Source organism: Kogia breviceps, chromosome 16 (assembly GCF_026419965.1).
Source record: "Kogia breviceps isolate mKogBre1 chromosome 16, mKogBre1 haplotype 1, whole genome shotgun sequence".
Taxonomy (NCBI): Eukaryota; Metazoa; Chordata; class Mammalia; order Artiodactyla; family Physeteridae; genus Kogia; species Kogia breviceps.
This window is the reverse complement of record NC_081325.1, coordinates 47,900,067-47,922,276: the sequence shown is the minus strand read 5'-3', so window position 1 is coordinate 47,922,276 and position 22,210 is coordinate 47,900,067. Positions and strand designations below refer to the sequence as shown.

At 36.5% G+C, this 22,210-nt stretch overlaps 1 protein-coding gene across 8 annotated transcripts in view; it reads right to left on the bottom strand.

Moving 5' to 3' along the window:
* Positions 1-22,210, bottom strand: part of PIBF1 (progesterone immunomodulatory binding factor 1) — a 209,450-nt gene that overhangs the window by 73,379 nt on the left and 113,861 nt on the right. For all 8 annotated transcript variants that reach the window (XR_010837268.1, XM_059042235.2, XM_067016726.1 and 5 more), the window contains exons 11-13: positions 17,233-17,398; positions 11,410-11,560; positions 2,812-2,902 (exon numbers count right to left, since the gene is read on the bottom strand). Coding sequence is in view for 7 of the 8 variants with exons in the window: in XM_059042235.2 (XP_058898218.1) it covers positions 2,812-2,902; positions 11,410-11,560; positions 17,233-17,398 (408 nt within the window). In the remaining variant the exon portion in view is untranslated. The remainder of the gene's footprint in view (positions 1-2,811; positions 2,903-11,409; positions 11,561-17,232; positions 17,399-22,210) is intronic.

Below are 22,210 nucleotides of genomic sequence, written 5' to 3'. Positions count from 1 at the left end.
CTAAAATCAACTGTGTGATCTATTTACATTAAGAAATATTAATTGACATAACAAACTTTTATTGGATACCTACTCTACGCCAGGCACTCACTGTGTGGTGAACTTCTTCGCATCCGTTTTCTCATTTTAATTTCATAATATACATTGGGTGGCAATAGGTAACTAGTGAAAATTTTCAGTGGCTATCCAATTTACTAACAGCAATATGGCACTCAAAAACAGAAGGCCTAAAAATTAAAGTTGTGAATAACCATTAAAAATTACCTTTTTGGAGAATATTCGATGATATAAGAAAATGTTCAGGGTGAACATTATGATTAAATATTTTAGGGTAACACTTAATTGGAGGGAATTTCTGATTATAAAAGTAATATATGTAGGGCTTCCCTGGTGGCGCAGTGGTTGGGAGTCCGCCTGCCGATGCAGGGAGACACGGGTTCGTGCCCTGGTCCGGGAAGATCCCACGTGCCGTGGAGCGGCTGGGCCCCTGAGCCATGGCTGCTGAGCCTGTGCATCCGGAGCCTGTGCTCCGCAATGGGAGAGGCCACAGCAGTGAGTGGCCCGTGTACCAAAAAAAAAAAAAAAAAAAATATATATATATATATATATATATATATATATATATATATATATATATTCTCTTGAAGGTTATATTGCTTTCATCTTAAATAAATTAAACTTAGAGCACAAAGCCGTTGACTTCTTTACAAATATCCATTAAGAAATCAAATACGGACTTTGCAAACTTCAGAAATGCATCAGACCCTGAACAGGGATCTTCTTTGCCATTGGTCAATTTTGTGCATACAGTAGGTACTCAATAAAAGTTGTTGAATGAATGTGCAAAGGAATGCATAAATGTTCTCTTTGGCTATCTAGACTTACTTTCCCTTCACTCAGTTTAGATGACCTCAGAAGCACTTCCTCAAAATAACCCTCTGGTTCATCATGAGAAGAATGCCTGGCACCAGCTGGTAGGAGATATTAATAGCATGCCCATTAGGCACTTGTTCAAGGCACATAGATAGCTCAGTGATAAAATCTTTAGAAATATGTGGACAGTTAAGATTATTCAGAATATGAATCAGTTGTGGTTCCTGAAATCTTCAATCTCAATATTAAGAAATCAACATCTGTTCTGGAAATTCTTAAAAAAAAAAAGTAAGATAATAGTAATAATTGCTTTCAATTTTAGAAGAACTCAGCATTTGGGGGCTGACGAAAGAAAGCTTACAATAGAAAAATTCTTTTTTCTTCTTGTGACCAAGATTCTTTTGAAGAAATCAGATGATAAAATAGAGAAGAGAATGGACTTCCTCCTTCAAATTTCCATTTTTATCATTTTACCAATCATTAGCCACTTAAAAAAACAAGTCGCTTGCCCACAAAACTACATTTCTATTCCTCCCTTGGCAACATAATGCTCAAAAACAGAGATATGCTGAAAATCACAAATTATCCTAGGTCACCCTTAGGAGGGACTCAGGGGAGAATGGGACTGGAATGGGGCTATAACCGACTTTTTCAAATAATACATAATTTAGAAATACTTGCATCTTCACTAAACAGAATTAACCATTCCAACTACAATTTGATATCTGGTAGTCTTCTATCCTTGATCTGTCCAGTGTAACCAGTAAGAAACATAAATTCTAAGCATCTTGTTGTTACTTCTCATAAAATGGTCTATATCCTACATCACTTTAGATAGCTGTAAAGAGCCCTTACCCTGTGAGCCAAAGTTTCTACAAAAGTATTAGAATTAAGATGAATTGTTTTTCTTACTTAGTGTGTAATGTCTCTAAACGTTTAAATCAATTCATGTAAAATAACAGATAGCAGCTCTGAATCCTCAAATAGATGAAGAGACAATTCTACTAGGTATCTTACACCATGCTAGGTAGTAGGGACAATGGAGAATAAACAAGAATAAGATGTAGTTGCTGACCTTGAGAAACTTTCCATCTAGCTGGGGAAACAATATGGAAAATGAGAGCTAGTGAGATAAGACAAATGCTCTGTTGTGTGGTATGTGGAAAATAGACATTATAGGCAGAGAGATATACTACCCTCATCTGGGGTAGAGAGGTAAATAAGGCTGGAGAGGTAGGGCCACATGGAAGGGCTTAGAAGTCTGATAGAAACATTTAGATTTGTTATGGTAGCAAGCAGGGCTCTTTCTGCAAAGCAGGATGAATTCAGGTGGGAGAAAGGAGTTAGGAGTTAGGTCACTAGAAAACCAATTAATATAGGTACAATTTTCTCTTAGTATACTTTAAATAGTATCTCAACAAATAACTAGCGGATCTTCTAAAAATTTTCTTGGTCTTCACAAAGTGTTTTATACTTTCAATCACAGTACATACAATTAGCTCTATCTCTTTCTCCCAATCTCTTTCTTTTTCCCTCTCTCAAGTATACATCAAGGAATGTACACAGGTGAATAAAAAACAAGTGAAAATAAAAGGAAGCATAATTCATTAATTTTAACCTGAAAATTGTTGGTACAAAAAAGCATTTGTAACTCACCTGAAATTAAGATGAAAATAAATTTTAAATGGTGTCATTATCACTGAATCCAATTCTAGGAAAATTCTAATGTACACTTACATTCTACCAACCATTAAACTCACTTAAAAATACATGAAATGCATGATTATTACTTACTGTGTTTGTGAGCAATTTAATATTTATGCATACTAAGAATAAAGTAACTTTATTTTGTCACTCCACTCAGTACATTATCAAAAAGCACAATGTAATTACATTTAGCTTGAATAGATAAGTGAAATGAATATATATTGATTTTACCTTTGCTTTAGTCGTCTTTTGGCTGTTGTGGGAACATTAGCACCATAGCCATAAGAAAAAAGAATCCTTTCAGCCTCATCTTCATTTTCAACTGGAAAATATTGAAGTGTACAATGTGAAATATTTTTTTTCTTAAAAAGTATAGCAGAAGTGAAAATAAAAGAGGTCATAATAATGAATTAAGGAGTATAAGAACATTTAAAAGGGCTAATGCATAACCTCAAACAGACCATTTGTAAGCAGCAGCACAGTTATTTCATAAAGTATATGCTTGCTTGGATTTGTTCCATCTATTTTTAAAAGGTGTAAGGGACTGCATCATATGACATGTTAAGTTTTCTTGTTATAAAGCATAGTAATACAGATGTCATTTATTCTGAGGTTCAAAGGCTTTCGGCATGAAATGTATGTTATGTACTTATGAAAAAGTAATGATAAACTCAATTTCATTACTTCTCTTCTTGATAAGAGAAATGACTATTTTTAATTAGGAAAGATGTTCATTATTTTATCAGAAGAACAACTTTATCCTAACTTGCAATAATGAAATTATGCATTTAAGTAGGCTACTCTGTGAAGAAAATGTACAGTCCTAAGAATCTATTCATGGCCTTTTTAAAAAAATTACAAAAAACTCAGTAACACCGTTTACTTCTAAATTTTGCTATTGTCACACCACTCCCCAAAAGGAATTTTAACTAACAGGTTAATGTTTTATGGGTAAAACGTTTAAATGCGATGACAATTTACTGTTAAGTTGAGATGAAAAAATATTTAATCAAAGGCTATAAAAACTAAAGGTTTCCAGGTCAATTTAAAGCAGTTCATGACATATAACAATTTTTATAACATTATTCATCAATAACCAATATTTTAATGTCAAAAGGAGGAACCTATTTTCAGAAATGTTTCAGGTTTAAAATAAAGCCAAATATTTTACATTAGTAAGTGAAGCCATTTGTAGGCCTATCACTGTAATATGCACTTATTTGTTGTTTGATCCTTCTGTAGTACAGTAAACATTTCAGGAATATTCATAAGTATTTTTTTCTTCAATTTTGACCCTATTCACAGTGAACCAAGATCAGTTTTCAGAGGTAGGATTAGTAGTTATGAGGGACACGTGTAAGCAAGAGATGCTATGTGCCATTGCTGATAGTAACAGCTATCATTGCTCGGATCCAAGTTGGCTTCTCCAGTCCAGCTCTATCAGAACTAGAGCAGGCATTTAGATACCTATGTGACGCTTGTTTCTCTTAAATAGTTCTAAGGTCAGAAGAAAGAGGGGTAAATTTAGCTAACATCTCAAAAACCCATCAGATATTGATGGACAACTTAAATTTGAGTTTAATAATTACTGGATTAATAACTCATGGGCTAACTATTCTAGTGGTGATTTAATTACAGAAACAATGTCCTATACAAAATGGCAAATGGTGCTAAAGAGATATGAACGTGTCTTAGTACCACTATTTTTCCCATGCTAGAGGCATTAGGAAGGTATGGGGAGAATGACATTCACAGAGAATGTGCGGAAAGGAACTGCAATGTGTAAAGGCACAGAGCTGTGAAGTTTCAGTAATTGTGAGAAAAGTGCCTGAAGTTAGCCTGGAAAACAATAGTAGTAGAAAGGGAGGCCAAGTTCCAACTGTGAACGGGACTTAAGTCTTGTTTGCTAGGCTAAAGAGTCTGGATTTTATTCTACAGACAACAAGAAATTAAAAGAGATTAGTACAGGTAAGTGACATGACCAATAGATTTTTGTTGTTGATGCTGATATTATAGGAAAAAAAATTCCAATAATGGGAAAAGGGTGACCTAGATTGGTAGCACAGAGAACTCCTTACAGGTTATAGTAATAATCCAGTTGTGACTTGGTCCATAATAGCAATGGAGGATGGAGAAAAGAACTTGGATTCTAGACAAATGAGTAGGTATGGAGGTGAGATGAGGCACTAGATAGGATGAGTGAGGAATCAAGGTTGACAAAAGCTAGTTGGGTAATTAGACAGACTTTAACCTTACTAACAGATTGAGAATACAAGAAAATTAATACGTTTTAGGGAAGGAAGAGAAAATATAAATAATGTTACATCTTCAATGACTGCAAGAATTCCATACAGACCTGTGGAATCACTAGGCTGTGGCCAGTAACTGAAATTGTGGAAAGGGATAAAATTATCTAGAAAGTAGGTAAGTAAGAATTGAAGAGGATGAGGGGAAAAAAAAAACCCCTGGGAACCAGAAAGAGTTAGATAAAAGAAGAGACAACAAAAGCAACGGAGAAGAAACAATCAAAGGCAGGTGACTTAAGCAAGAGAAGAGTTTTGAGAAATTTGACAAATGCCCAGCAGAGGTTACAAGGAGGATGAGGATGGAGAGTAGGTCCCTCAATTTGACAATTAGAAATCTGATATTAAAAAAAAATTTATTTAGCTTCTAGACAATACCTGTACTTTTAACAATTTGGTGATGATCTTTGAAAATGAAACTCCTCAAATATACAAATATTAAACTTATTTGATTACAAAAAGCAATTCAAGTGTAAACAGGATACTGTAATTTGCCATGGTTACACCTTAACAAATGAAGTCTAACCATCTTCATGTCAGCTGAAATGAGCTGAATTAGATGATAATCCTTTGAATATTGTACACACTATAGTACTAAAAAAGAATGTTTTGCACTTACATCTTACAAATTTTGTTTAATCAGTAAGTACTCGTTAAACAAGATAGGGATATTCTAATTTCCAATGTGAACGGATAGAAAAGAACCTAGTTTACTAATCTTCCAAGTTCAAGCAAATATATTTTATTCTAAGATACTTTTAAGATGGTTTATAAAATATCATAGCAAAATATTAATTTATATATCTTTTCTAAAGATTTTATTTAGAAAATATTTACACACATGGAAAAGCTGAAAGAAGTGTACATTCATATATCCAACAACTGGATTCAAAATTAAACATCGAACTATATTTATTTCTCACACATTTATCTATCACTGTATACATCCATGAATCCATCTTATTTTTTTGATGCATTTCAAAATAAGTTGCAGACCCATGCCTTCACCTCCAAAGAGTTCAACATGTAAATCATCAACTACAGTTCAATATTACTTATAGTTCTTTTTAAAAATAAAATTTACATATGGTGAAAGGTACAAATCTTAAGTCTATCATTCAATGAATTTTGAGAAATATAAACAGTTGACCCTTGAACAACAGGGTTTGAACTGCTTGGGTCCACTCAAACAGGAATGTTTTTCAATAAATACATTGGAAAAAATTTTGGGAGATTTGCAACAATTTGAAAAAACTTGCAGATGAACCGTGTAGCCCTGAAATATCAAAAAAACTAAGAAAAAGGTAAATCATGAATGCATAAAGTATATGTAGCCGCTTCTCTATTCATATATAGGCATAAGGTAATATTTAATATAAAATTAATAATGTGTTAGTTTTCTTACTGTTTTATAACTTTGCTGTCAAAGAATTACATTACCGTACTGTATATCTCTTGGAGAAACTGCGTATCAGCCTATCATCACAGGTAGGTGGTTTTTAAAAACGTGTAAGAATGTTTCCAGTGTACTATGAATATGACTATAATACCATAAAAATTTTATAATGATTCATTCATTAGTGTATAGGCTAGGCTACTGTGAAGCAATTATACTGATTACACTGGGTTGCGATAAAGCAATCATATTGCTGCTTCTTCGTTATCCACGCACGAATTTAATACCTGTAAATAAATGTCAATTTCTTTTTCACATTATCGTTTCAGTTTTTTGGTAATATATATTTTTTATTGAAGTGTAGTTGATTTACAAAGTTGTATTAGTTTCTGGTATACAGCAAAGTGAATATATATATATATTCCTTTTCATATTCTTTTCCATTATGGCTTATTACAAGATATTGAATATAGTCCCCTGTGCTATACATTAGGAACTTGCTGTTTATTTATTTTACATATAGTAGTTTGTATTTGCTAATCCCAAACTTCTAATTTATCTCTCTCCTACCTCTCTCTTCCTCTTTGGTAACCATAAGTTTGTTTTCTATGTCTGTGAGTCTGTTTCTGTTTTGTAAGTAAGTTCATTTGTATCATATTTTAGATTCTACATATAAATGATATCATGATATTTGTCTTTCTCTTTCTGACTTACCTCACTCGGTACGATAATCTCTAGGTCCATTGAACTTTTCATTTTTGATATCTAGTGTTAGCAATACATATGACATCTACAGTGTTTTGTATCATATAAGACAATATTGATATAGGTACTGACAGATAATTCATCTCGTAAACAGATGATGTAAACCTATGATATTGATAAATACAGTAAAGTACTATAAATTTATTTTCTCCTATGATTTTCTTCATAACATTTTCTATGCATCTTCAAATCTTCTAACTCTGACTTCTGATTTTATCACAATATCACCTTCTTTCTTATAAGGACCCTGAGATGCGCTCATCTGGATAATCTTATATCAAGACTTTTGTGAATATTTTCTCTGAGGCATTTTCTTAATTTGGATACCATTCCTCTGTCAGATATGACTGCAATTACTTTCTCTTACTCTGTAGCTTAGTTCTTCATTTCTTAGCGATGTCTTCTACAAGAGCAGAAGTTTTTTTTTTTTTTTTTTTTTTTTTTTTTTTTTTTGTGGTATGCAGGCCTCTCACTGTTGTGGCCTCTCCGTTGCGGAGCACAGGCTCCGGACGCCCAGGCTCAGCGGCCATGACTCACCGGCCCAGCCGCTCCGCGGCATGCGGGATCCTCCCAGACCGGGACACGAACCCATGTCCCCTGCATCGGCAGGCGGATTCTCAACCACTGTGCCACCAGGGAAGCCCAGAGCAGAAGTTTTTAATTTTGATGAAGTCTACTTGGTAAATTTTTCTTTTATGGCAGTTGCTTTCAGGATCCTGTCTAAGAAACTTTAAGTTACCCCCAGTTGCAAAAATACCCATATTTTCCACTAAAGATTTATAATTTTAGCTATTACTTGCAAGTCTCAAATTAATATTAGTGTATAGTGTGAAATAAGGTTGAGGTTCATTTTCAAAAAGATGTCCAATTTTTTTTAGCACCATTTATTGAACAAACTTTCCTTTCTCTAGTTGAATGGTATGCTTCCTTTATTAAAAATCAAATAATCAGACAAGTGTGGGTCTTTCTTAGTTCTCTATTCTATTTTGTTGTTGTATTTGTCTTTCTTTGTCAGTAGTATACTAGCTTGATACTGTAGCTTTATACTGTCTTGAAGTCTAAGTCTTGAAGTGAAACTCTTCCAATCTTGTTCTTTTTTTTTCAAAATTATTTTGGTTATTCTAGTATGCATATGTTTTCTTTGCCTTTAGGCAAATAACTAGGAATGAAATTGCTGAATCACTGGATAGGCTGTTTGGTTTTATAAGAAAGTGTCAGTTCTTCCACAGTCTCACTAACATTTGGTATAACCAGTCTTGCTAATTTCAGCCATTCTGGTAGGTGTGCCATGGTATTATTAAAAGTAGACCTTTTAATAAGTCATTTGAATTTCCACATAAATGGAATACAAAAATGTTAAAAAGAAAAAGGAATTGTGATTGGGACAATATTGAATTTATAGAATTCATGATATATCTACTGATGTTTTAGCAAGTCTTCTTTAATTTTTCTTAGCAATGGTTTCTATTTCATGTTGTTCAATTTATTCCTACGTATGTTATGTTTTTAGATAGTATTGTAAATGAAGTTGCTTTTTTTTTGAAATTGTTTTAAATTTCTTTTTCCAATTGTTTGCTTCTAGTGTGTGTGTGTGTGTGTGTGTGTGTGTGTGTGTGTGTATTTTTAAATTTTTATTTAATTTTGGCTGCGTTGGGTCTTTGTAGCTGCGCAGAGGCTTTCTTTAGTTGCTGCAAGCGGGGGTTACTCTGTTGTGGTGCGCAGGCTTCTCATTGAGGTGGCTTTTCCTGTTGCGGAGCATGGGCTCCATGTGCGTGGGCTTCAGTAGTTGCAGCACGCGGGCTCAGTAGTTGGGGCACGCAGGCCCTAAAGCATGCGGGCTTCAGTAGTTGCAGTGCATGGGCTCAGTTAGTTGCAGTGCGTGGCCTCTAGGGCATGCAGGCTTCAGTAGTTGTGGTGTGGGCTCAGTAGTCATGGCTCGCGGGCTCTAGAGCGCAGGCTGAGTAGTTGTGGTGCACAGGCTTAGTTGCTCTGCAGCATGTGGGATCTCAGACCAGGGATTGAATCCATGTCCCCTGCACTGGCAGGTGGATTCTTAACCACTGCACCACCAGGGAAGTCCGAGCTTCTAGTATATTTCTGTGTAATTATTATAGCCTGTTAAATTTACTTATCAGTGTTAGTGATTGTTTTGTAATCTGAAAATTCAGTCTTCCTATTCCTTTCCAATCTTTATACTTAGTTTTCCTTTCTTGCCTTAGTTCACGGGCTAGGAGTTCAAATACAATGTTTAATGTAAGTTATGAAAATAGAAATCCTTGCCTGGTTCTCTCCTTTAAAGAGAAAGCATTTGATATTTCATCATTAGGTATAATATTAGCTGTACGTTTTTTTTTTTTTTTTTTTTTTGCGGTACGCGGGCCTCTCACCGCCGCGGCCCCTCCCGCCGCAGAGCACAGGCTCCGGACGCGCAGGCCCAGCAACCATGGCCCACGGGCCCAGCGGCTCCGCGGCACGTGGGATCCTCCCGAACCGGGGCACGAACCCGCGTCCCCCACATCGGCAGGCGGACCCCCAACCACTGCGCCACCAGGGAAGCCCTAGCTGTACGTTTTTTGTAGATATCTTTTATCAGATTGAGGAAGTTCTCTTCTACTTCTAATTTGTTTAGACAGAGGGATATCTGCAAAACTATAGAGATAAAGAAGTATGGAACTTTCAAAATAATGCAATATGATAGGGAATGGCAAGGCATAAAAAGATAAATAAGTCTAATCATAAAAAGACATGCTAAGAAATTTGACTTTAGGCTGTTTAAAGTTGATAGGGGCATTAAAGCAGGTGTATGGTATGATCAAATCTGCATTTTATAAATATTACTCAGACTCCAGGAAGAAACTGAAGATAAATTTGGAAACTATCGTAATTATCAGACATTGGCCTTGGAAATTTAAAAAAAGGCAACGATAGGAATAAAACAAAAGTTTTTCTTAAACTGGGCTATCAACACAATACAGTCTCTACGAGAGAAGGTGCCCCAAATAAAGTCAACCTCAACTTCAATTGAAGTTTAAACCCATTTTTATAAGAATGCCACTCTTATTTCTGACTTCTGAACAGAAATAATGTACTGTAACAAACATCACAGTCAATGGTGAAATGTTAATTTTGAATATTCCCTTGGAGTCAGGGACAACACACTGGAAGACAGAAAATAAGAGGAAAAAAAAGAAGTAGAAATTAAAGTCAAAGTCTATAACACAGTGTATGCAATGAATTTCTATCTGCCCTTCAATTTCTATCTGTCCCTCATTCAAATGTCATCTCCCCTCTCAGGGAATCCTCACCTCCAATAGGGAGTTAACTCAAGATCTCTTCTGTACTTATACCAAGAACTGCCTCTCTCTTGCTAACAGCACTTTAGTTATCTGTTAATATGTTTGTCTCTCCCAGTAGACTAGATTAGGAATACCCATAAGCAAGAATTATTGCATGAACTCCATATCCCCAGATCCTGGCATATGTATTCACTTAATAATTGTTTAATGAATGAGCTAAATAAATGAAAAGATAAAACCTTGGCATATGTGTCACTTTATTGCTGAATGAGTGACGTAAATAAGTGAAAAGATAAAAACGATCATAGTTAACCATATATATTTTTTTGATCTCAACTACTAGAATTAAAGTTAATTTTTGGGCTTCCCTGGTGGCGCAGTGGTGGAGAGTCCGCCTGCCGATGTGGGGGACGCGGGTTCGCGCCCCGGTCCGGGAGGGTCCCACGTGCCGCGGAGCAGCTGGGCCCGTGAGCCGTAGCCGCTGCGCCTGCGCGTCCGGAGCCTGTGCTCCGCATCGCGAGAGGCCCGCGTACCTCAAAAAAAAAAAAAAAAAAAGTTAATTTTTAAAAATTAATTAATTAATTAATTAATTAGGCTGTTTGGGGTCTTCGGTGCTGCGCACAGGCTTTCTCTAGTTGCGGTGAGTGAGGCTATTCTTTGTTGCGGTGCGCGGGCTTCTCATTGCAGTGGCTTCTCTTGTTGCTGAGCACAGGCTCTAGGAGCATGGGCTTCAGTAGCTGTGGCACGTGGGTTTCAGTAGTTGTGGCTCACGGGCTCTAGTGCACAGGCTCAGTAGTTGTGGTGCACAGGTTTAGTTGCTCCGTGGCATGTGGGATCTTCCCGGACCAGGGCTCAAACCCGTGTCCCCTGCACTGGCAGGCAGACTCTAAACCACTGTGCCACCAGGGAAGTCCAAAGTTAACTAATTTTTAAAATGTCAAGTATTCTTTCAAAAAAAAAAGTTACAAGTTACATTTCAAAGAAATATAGCAAAGCAGTTTTAGAAACAATATCAGGTTCCTTGTGCTGCCAGAAAAAAAAGCTGTGTGTGGAGTGGTGGGACACTTACTTTCTGCAGTTTGCATTATTATTTCATCAAGCTCTTTTTCCAGTTTCTCATAAATGTCTAGCCTTGCCTGATGTTCAGAGTTCTGTGCTTGAAGTTCGGTAATACGTTTTTCAGAAGAGGCTTGGAGACTATAAAATTCTTTAGTTAAAACCTAAGAGTGGAAGAAAAAAAATTGCAAAGGCAGAATTAAATAGGTTGACAGTTAAGACAAAAACATGATACAAAATTTTTTTTTAATGATTTAGACATGAAGAGAAAGTAGCTCAATTAAGATGACTGAGGAGGTAAAATACATTTATTTCTGAGGAAAATAATTAATTTGTTTTTAAATGAAAATTATGAAGCGCTTTATTATATAAATTGAAAAAATTTTAAAACTTAGTAATAGTTATAGGAGTAACATTAGCATTTGCTTATTAGCATTCAAAAATTCAATAATGCTATACTCCTCACCTAGGTGGAGGTTATTTATCTGGTGAGCACAGGTATTTGAGAAAGGCTTACAGAGCTGTGTGTAAAAATTATACACTCATAACGAGTCTTTTCAGTTTTCCACCAGAGATTATTTCATTTAGTCTTTTTAAAAAATTATTTATTTATTTATTTATTTATGTCTGCATCGGGTCTTCGCTGCTGTGCGCGGGCTTTCTCTAGTTGCAGTGAGTAGGGGCTACTCTTTGCTGCGGTGTGCGGGCTTCTCATTGTGGTGGCTTCTCTTGTTGTGCAGCATGGGCTGTAGGTGTGCAGGCTTCAGTAGTTGTGGCACATGGGCTCAGTAGTTGTGGCGCACGGGCTTAGTTGCTCCGTGGCATGTGGGATCTTCCCAGACCAGGGCTCGAACCTGTGTCCCCTGAATTGGCAGGCAGATTCTTAACCACTGTGCCACCAGGCAAGTCCTATTTCATTTACTCTTACCATGGTTTTAATAAGATTTTTGGTTTGCTGAACAATCAAAAATTCAAAGCAGCAAATCAAAATGTAAATGTGAAGTGCTACTCGGGGCAGTAACAGAAAATGCCTTTGTATAGAAAGAAAGGCTAAAAAATTATTAAAAAGAGATATAAAAGACATGGAAATTGGAGTTATGGTATGTAAGAACAAAAAATCCTGTATTTTCCTATGGTAACTCATTGAAGGAATCACTAGGGTGACAATAATGAATTCACTAAAACAGGAGACATTTCTAGTGACAAAGGAATGTTCTAATGCTTACATTAAATTCCAGCTATCGAGAAAGTTTACTTACTAGTACAGACTAAATTATGGGGTGGTATTACACTTACTTCCTAACACAACAGAAATAATGTAGTATTTCCTGAGAAGCAATAGAATATTATGGTAAGAATATGTTTTGGAGCCAGAAAGATTTAGATTTCTATCCTGGCTTTGACACTTATTCGTTGTGATCTTAGGTAATTATTCTTTCTATGCCTACCTCAGAATATTGCTGGAAGGATTACCTAGAACATAGTAAAAGTGCTGAAAAATATTATTACCACTGCAGGAAATACAACTATGAGAACTTTGTATTAAATGGTTTGTAAAAATGAGATGTACTGCTTTAATTATTATGAATTCTCTATTAGTTTCTCTAATGACAAAGTTCACCTTAACAAATGTATGTGACTGTGAGCTTCCTGTGATGGGGAGAAAGAAGATGTGGAAGATCTATTTACAGTTTTTAACAAGCAGAAATTTTGATTTAATATTCTTTTAATCTATTCCATCTCATTTTCTTCAATTATTTCCATCAGAACTCCCCCCTCACCCCCCCCAGGGACTTCCCTGGTGGTCCAGTGGTTAAGACTCTGTGCTCCCAGTGCAGAGGGCACGGGTTTGATCCCTGGTTGGGGAACTAAGCTCCTGCATGCTGCACGGTGCGGCCAAACAAATAAATAAATTAATTAATCCCCCCTCCCCCAACCCTAGATAAACTAAACATCATTCCCCACCCTCCAAATACATTCCTTTGAAGGGCGGAGAAAGAATAACATGGGGATAATATCTGTAGGATGATTTCTAGTGTCCCTGATTGGGTCAGAAAAATAAAATTCCTGTTTTTTTTTTTTTTTTTGTGGTACGCGGGCCTCTCACTGTTGTGGCCTCTCCCGCTGCGGAGCGCAGGCTCCGGACGCGCAGGCTCAGCGGCCATGGCTCACGGGCCCAGCCGCTCCGCGGCATGTGGGATCTTCCCGGACCGGGGCACGAATCCGTATCCCCTGCATCGGCAGGCGGACTCCCAACCACTGCGCCACCAGGGAAGCCCAAAATTCCGGTTTTAGCATTATTCATTCTTGCTGGCTGGAAATGTTTTCTAGAGAATTTATTATAACAAAAATCACCGCACAGTTTAACGATCTGGAGCTTTCAGAGAGTTCACTACATTGGGATGTAATTCATTAAGAATCTGGTGGCTGAATTCCCTGTCAAAAGAGAGGATCAGTAAGGATAGTGTTAAATGGCAATTCCTACAGCACAGCTGATACCTTTCATCTGTACCCCACTCTCTCCAATAAAAATAGCACACAAAGAAAAACTGCAGAAATGGATATCTAAAGAGAAGAAGAATCAAAATGTTGAAGATATTTCATAAAATACTATTTTAAGAAGAGACTTAAAAGTAGTATTAAATTGAGAGGTACAATTTAAAATTCTCATTCATAGGGCTTCCCTGGTGGCGCAGTGGTTGAGAGTCCGTCTGCCGATGCAGGGGACACGGGTTCGTGTCCCGGTCCGGGAAGATCCCACATGCCGCGGAGCGGCTGGGCCCGTGAGCCATGGCCGCTGAGCCTGCGCGTCCGGAGCCTGTGCTCCGCAACGGGAGAGGCCACTACAGTGAGAAGCCTGCGTACCGCAAAAAAAAAAAAAAAAAAAAAAAAGATATTCTCATTCATAACACAGAGAAGAGATTGTCAGAAACTTTTGATTTGGGGTACCTTCCAATACCTCAGTACCCCATGGTAGTGAATTCTCCTTTATTATGGATTTGTCTGACTGGCTGCTATGAAAGAATTTATTACAGTTTCTGAAAAGCCATTGAAGAACTTGATTATTGGACCTATGGAAGGCTATTACATTAAAGATTCTTTAGGAAAAAACCAGTCTATGAATATTTGAGTTTAAACACGAATGCAAAAAAATAGGTCAACTGCTTTTAGGAATCCATTAAATATCAAGCTTTCACAGTGGATATCTCCTTCCTTTAAATAACAGAATGATAATACAAAATTATATAAAATTATATAGAAAACACATATATAAAATGAATGAAAATACAAAATTATAGGTCAATAATTGCTTTAAAAAGAGACAAAAATATAAAGCCAGTGTTTTGAAAGCTTTTGGCAATTGATAATTAAGAAAAAAATAAAACAAATTGTTCCCAAGTTATAAATCAATGAGAATACTGGATAAAAGCCACTGAAAAGTACATAATTATAGCAATCTCTACCTTTCACAAAATCATTTCTCTCTAAATTCATTATAAATAACGATTGTCTAAGATACCTTCTACAATTAGAAAAATGGATTCAAACAACGGTACTATATTAGCTTTCATCAAACCATTCACTCACTCATTAAATACTTTATTGAGCATCCACCATGAGTGAGGCGCTGTGTTAGGCATCGGTGACACAGTAATAAATAAATAGTCCTTGTCCTCTCAAAGATCCTAGTTTAACAGAGGAGAAGCTTTAAAGAAACTCCCCTACAGCCTCAGTTTCATCAACCAAAGTTTTTAGAATCATAATATTTTTTACAAAGTTGTTTTTCCACGTAAGACCTTTACACAAGAGAACACAATACTTACTAGTCACCTGCATCCACAGATCAAGTGGTTAGGTCTATGGGAAAGTGGTTTTCATACCACTTTCCCATAGACCTCCTAAAGTCACAACCTTTAGGAGGTCGTGAAATCAATTTAAACTCCAACCAGCTAAAAATAATAGAATAGAATGGTTTAGAAAATATCAGTACTGTATGTTGTGAAGTCCTGGTTAGTGAAATGTTTGTTTCAGTACAGAGAGAGGGTAAGTGCTTCTCTGCCTTCCTAAATATAACCCCACCCTCCCATCCCAAACACATCCTTAAGCACGGTCATCCAATGTGAAAAGAAAAAGAAATTGCTACGAATTATAAAATTAAACCATGAAAAATTTGCAAAAGATGAATACAGAACCAGAGCTAATCTAATCTGTGTGGGAGAGATGGCAGTAGCAGATTATGACTGCAGCAATTTCCCAAAGAAGGTACCTGAAGAAGTTTGAAATGCTGAACACTGCTTTGTTTAGAAATAAGCATCATCTACAATTTTTACTTACGTTTCTTTAAATATGTATTATTTAACATTGTTTTTATGTTTTTCCCTAAGGCTTTATTTTCTGAGACTCTCTTTTGTTAGTTTTACTTAACAGAGTACTCTTCAGAAATGAAATTTCTGAAAGATTGTTATAATGAATACTTACATCATTAGCGTTTCTTTAAATATGTATTATTTAACATTGTTTTTATGTTTTTCCCTAAGGCTTTATTTTCTGAGACTCTCTTTTGTTAGTTTTACTTAACAGAGTACTCTTCAGAAATGAAATTTCTGAAAGATTGTTATAATGAATACTTACATCATTAGCGTTTCTTTAAATATGTATTATTTAACATTGTTTTTATGTTTTTCCCTAAGGCTTTATTTTCTGAGACTCTGTTTTGTTAGTTTTACTTAACAGAGTACTCTTCAGAAATGAAATTTCTGAAAGATTGTTATAATGAATACTTACATCATTAGCTAATTAATCATGTTAATGATATTACTGCACCTTTCATTCCATGTTTTTCATTTTAATTATTATTTTATTTATTTATTTTTAAAAGATTTTATAGATGTGGACCATTTTTAAAGTCTTTATTGAATTTGTTACAATATTGCTTCTGTTTTACATTTTGGCTTTTTGGCCATGAGGCATGTGGGATCTTAGCTCCACAACCAGGGATGGAACCCTCACCCAGTGCATTGGAAGGCGAAGTCTTAACCACTGGAACGCCAGGGAAGTCCCATGCTTAGTTGCAGCATGTGGGATCTTCAGTTGCGGCATGCGGGACCTAGTTCCCTGACCAGGGATCGAACCTGGGTCCCCTGCATTGGAAGCATGGAGTCTTAGCATGGACCACGAGGGAGGTCCCTCATTCAGTGTTTTTATTATTTTAATTTTTTATTATTTTAAAAATAAATTTATTTATTTTTGGCTGCATTGGGTCTTCGTTGCTGCACGTAGGCTTTTTCTAGTTGCAGGGAGTGGGGCTACTCTTCGTTGTGGTGCACAAGCTTCTCACCGCGGTGGCTTCTCTTGTTGCGGAGCACGGGCTCTAGGAGCGCAGGCTTCAGTAGTTGCGGCACGTGGGCTCAGCGGTCGTGGCTCTCAGGCTTAGTTGCTCCGCGGCATGTGGGATCTTCCCGGACCAGGGCTCGAGCCCTGTCCCCTGCATTTGGCGGGAGGATTCTTAACCACTGCGCCACCAGGGAAGCCCTCCAATTTTCTAGTTAAATGAGATTTCCCATTTAAGGGTACTTTTGCCAGCATTTTAAAAACAACAAACAGACCTATGGCAGTTTGCATTTCTTTTCTTAGAAATGGTCCATTCCTTCTTTCCACGTCTTTATCTAAAAGAGGAAGATATGTCCTCTTGATAGGAGATCTTTAAAACTTAAGGACACAGGCTTGTTCTCATACATAACACAAATATTATTTATAAAGCTCAATATGATACACACCTTGTACTTATGGAGCTTACAGTCTGTGTTAATTTTAAAAGAAAAGCTTATATACGTACCTCCAATTTTTTCTGATATTTTTCACATTCCAACTGACACTGTGTGAGATTTCTTGCAGTCTCCTCTTGTAGAAGCTGAGCACGCTCACTTTCAAAAGATTTTATTTTACTCTGATGGAGAAATTCTGTTACTTTGCTTTCTGTACTAAGTTGTAGTTCTCTGTACCTGAAAGAAGAAAATTATGAAACACTAAAGAAATCTCGATTTATAGAAACATAAACATTACTTCGACTTTTTTCTATATCCCCCTATTATTATGCAGTTAATAACTTTTATTTATTCAGCAAAGCTTTTGTAAATAATTTAGAGAGGCATATGTATGGAAATATGCTAAGTCCAGGAAACAAAACATACCAATTAAACTTCCTTTACTCCTCCCTTATTTTCATTCCTTCCATCCAAAAATAGTTATTACCTCTCTATGATTATTATTATTTTGTAAGACATTTAAAATAAAAAATGGTAAGAACAAATTTCAGTTTTATTGCTTAAAATGACTTAATTTCCATATATTTCATAGGCCTTCTTAAATCTATAGCATTGTTTCCAAACTGGCTATTTCATGTAAGTCTAAATAATATCAGATGGAGAAGAATGGCATGAAGTATGCACATTAACCTGCATTTATTGAGATATTTGTGAAATAAAATTTGAAGTTAGTAAATATGTATATCTGAATATTACAATAAAACACAATGTACAAATGACAAAGATAAATATAAAACGATAAGCAGTCTATTACAACACAGGTAAGAAACATTCTCTTTATTCCATAGGTATAGCTAATAATGAAAACATTTCCATTTAACATATAAATCACTGCATATTATAGAGTTGAAAATGCTTCACGTTGACTGTGTTCTAACACAAAGCAAACAAAGACATATTACACCTTTTCAGGAAGCTATTATGAACCCAGTATAATGCTAGATGTTCCTAAAATTCATTTTTTCAAATATTTATTGAGCTAGACACCATGCCAGGCAAATATGTATACAATGGAAGACAAAACAGGTTTTCTGTTTTTTTTCTTCCCCCTTAAAGAACTTAGTTTTCGGGAGTTCCCTGGTGGTCTAGTGGTTAGGATCAGCTCTCTCACTGCTGTGGCCTAGGGTTCTGTCCCTGTTCCGGAACTGAGACCCTGGTTGGGGAACTGAGATCCCACAAGCCACGTGGCATGGCAAAAAAAAAAAAAAGAACTTAGTTTTCTGGGGAAGAGAGGCAAATATATATGAAAATTCAATAGAATATGGTAAGTGCTTCAATAAGGTAATCCCTAGGTTCGATGGGAACCTACAGGAAGAAGACTTAACTCAGTTCATGCAGGTGTGTGTTTGTGTGTGCGCAGCAGGAGGAGGCACAAGGTGGGAAGTGCTCTAGGAAGTAGAAACAAGAATATGTGCAGGCCGGGAAGCAGAGAGCATAGTCTGTTTTATTCACGGTATCTCATTTAATCCTTACAACAGCTCTATTAGGTATTTTGCAGATGAAGAGCCAGAGGCTCAGAGATTAATTAATTTCTTTAAACAGGAAGAAGGTGCTGGTAAATTTCAGGTGGGGTCTCAAATTCAGCTATGTTTGAATCTACAGCAATGATCTTTCCACTATTACATAGTACTCTTAACAGACATTTCTGAGTTCAGATAAACTTTCAAATGCGTTTTAAAGGTCATTTCACTCTTGTAAGTGACAATAACATTCAAAGTATAACCAGAGAAAATAGGTATTAGGTACTTGCTACAGGCTACTTTACTCTTGGTACTCTTATCTTTAGTAAAAGCATCTCACAATCAGATTGGTGGAAGTTCCATTCAAGCATATTGCTACACGTTATTTAATTCATACCAAGGCTTTAAGGTGAATGTCAGCTTGTGTCTTTAACTTTCTGGGAAGTCCAGGCATTAATTTTATGTATATATAAAAGAACAGCTAGGTCATATGGTCACTCCAGTTTTAACGTTTTGAGGAACTGCCAAACTGCTTTTCAATGTGGTTGCACATTCTCACCAGCAATTACGAGCGTGGTTAAGTTCTCCACATCCTTATCAAAACTTATCATTGTCTCTTTGATGATAGCCATCATCATGGATGTGAAGTAGTAAAAAATTATTTGACTCAAAAATTTATTAATTCAACCATTTACTGACATGAAAATGACCTGTACTCCCTGGGGTAAATTGTCTTATAAATATAAATGCATAAAACGTATGTGAAATCCATACCTATTTGTGTGTTAAACTGTGAGACACACTAGACTTCATTACTGAAATAAATTCTTGATAAGTCATTTGGAATGTGATATTTATCTTTAAAAGAATTTGTTTCGAAAAAATTAAACTGCAAAGTTTGCCTTTTTCTGGATTCAGGACATTGTGGTTAATTCTGAGGTCAATGCTAACTCCGAACAGGAAATGAAAGACTTAGCTTTTAGAATTCACCTGCTCTTCTTATTCATTATATGGCACTTGAAAGTTACTTTTAGCACTATTCTTCTTCCCCTATACTGAACAGTTAAGTAGTTACCTCCTAGAAATTTGAGGATACTAAGTTTAATAAAATGACACTTCTATGAACCAAATGATAATTCTTCTTAACCAGATATACTTATTTTTAATTTTTTTATACCGCAGGTTCTTATTAGTTATCTATTTTATACATATTAGTGTATATACGTCGATCCCAATCTCCCAATTCATCCCACCATCACCACCCCCCTCAAATGATAATTCTAAAGGATTCATCTATTCTCATGTTGTTTACACAGTAAAAGAAAATCTGCCTCAAATCATTCTGACTTTGTAATAATAGTTAGTCTTTTAATTTAAGTTGAACTGGGAAAATGCTGAGGAAACACTAGAGCTGCAAAAGCAGTTCCAGAGTGAGGAACAGACGACAAGGGTACAGGCTGACAGTCTCAGGTAACTTCCTCCTACTTGTTTTGCTAATATAACCTGTCACATTTTACTTTGTTGACTCAGACATCTCATTTTATCCTCTTAATGTGAACATCTTATTTGAACTAAGTCAATATTATTCACATGTTAACAAGTTTGTATTTGACATCCTAACTCAGAGGTCACATTTCTTACAAAGTTAAAGTATAATCAGAATCTCCACCTATTGTTAGCCCAGGCCCCCAATTTGACTAGATGAGTCTTTACGCTAGCTGGGTTTTTAGTTTTCTTACGACTTTCTCATAAATCACATACTACTTTAAACATAGTAATATAAGGACCTAGAATGAACTGTTTTTGCTTTTAAGGAATATTTCACTTCAACGTACTCTGGGCTGGACAAACAAGGAGAATTTTAGCTGTTAAAAGGTGAAAATCAGCAATTAGACAGGAAACAACAGAGATGTTAACCCATAAGAAATGCTCTCAGCTATGGTGAATTAAACTCCAAGCAGCATGGCATATTCTGCAGTGCTGAGAAATAACTGCAGGAGAGACATCAACATGGAATTCTGTTCTCAGAAATGGGAGAGCTCACTTGAACAAAAGCACCAGATAAAACACTAAATAACAACAGGTTTTCATAACTATATATATATATATATATATATATATATATATATATATTTTTTTTTTTTTGCAGTACACGGGCCTCTCACTGTTGTGGCCTCTCCCGTTGCGGAGCACAAGCTCCGGACGCGCAGGCTCAGTGGCCACGGCTCACGGGCCCAGCCGCTCCGCGGCATGTGGGATCTTCCCGGAACAGGGCACGAACCCGCGTCCCCTGCATCGGCAGGCAGACTCTCAACCACTGCGCCACCAGGGAAGCCCCATAACAATATTTACACGAGCAGTCTTTACATATATACGATGGTGAAAAGTTTGCTCATTACACTCTGATGTATTAAGCCAAGAAATGCATGTTTATTCCAATCTCTATCAACAAGATTATCACTGGTAAGAAAGTCAGACTCCTATAATTATTCATTTTAGTTTTTACTGCAATGAGAAACAACAACTGATCTTTGAATTTTATCCACAAAATGTTCATGGCTTCCCCAGTATTAAAACTGCATATGGGACTTCCCTGGCAGTCCAGTGGTTAAGACTCCACGCTTCTGCTGTAGGGGTCATGGGTTCGATCCCCGGTCGGGGAACTAAAATCCTGCATCCTGCATGCCGCGTGGCATGGCCTAAATAAATAAATAAAGAAACTGGATATTTATTCTGAATCCAATTATCTAATCTCATTTCCTAGATAGACTTTCTAAGGCAAAATACCCCCAAATATTATATTAAGTGCTAAGGTTCCTATAATCACCAGGACCAGTAAGTGGTCCTTCCATTAAGAAATTCTGAGCTGGTCCAGTTTAGAAGTAAGGCATTGAAGCAGCTGAGGCAAGGCATTTGTCTATGTTCAGGAGAACAGCTATGGATAAAGAGCACAGGAAATAACACCTGCACAAGGAAGACTGGTAAAAGAAGTTAAGCAAAGTAACAGGATTTCCAGTTACAGGAAAGGGTTCAGGGAAGGATTTTAGTAGTTAGGCATCAGTTAGATTAAGTTTTGAAAGGGACTCTGGGTCAATAGAGAGAAAATACTTGTGGGGTTTAAAAGAATACATGGGAGCAGGTAGTCATGGCTGGACCACTAAATCCTTTGTGTTGGGGAGGATAATTTAATTCTAAATTCCACAAGCAAATGGGGCATATGCTGCTGATAAACTTTCTACATGTATTAAAAAAAAAATTGCTGTTAAACAGAGATGGGCCTGAGACTCCAGATAGGGATTTCGCTGTGGGAAAATGGAGTTGACAAGGGCAGAAGCTGTCATCTCTAAGCCACTGAGAATCAATCTTGCTTACCTGAGTGGGACACCAATCCCATTTTATTTTGGTGTTTCGGGCTCCTCTTTCTCCTTATTCTTTTTTTTTTTTTTTTTTTGCGGTACGTGGGCCTCTCCCTGTTGTGGCCTCTCCCGTTGTGGAGCACAGGCTCCGGATGCGCAGGCCCAGTGGCCAT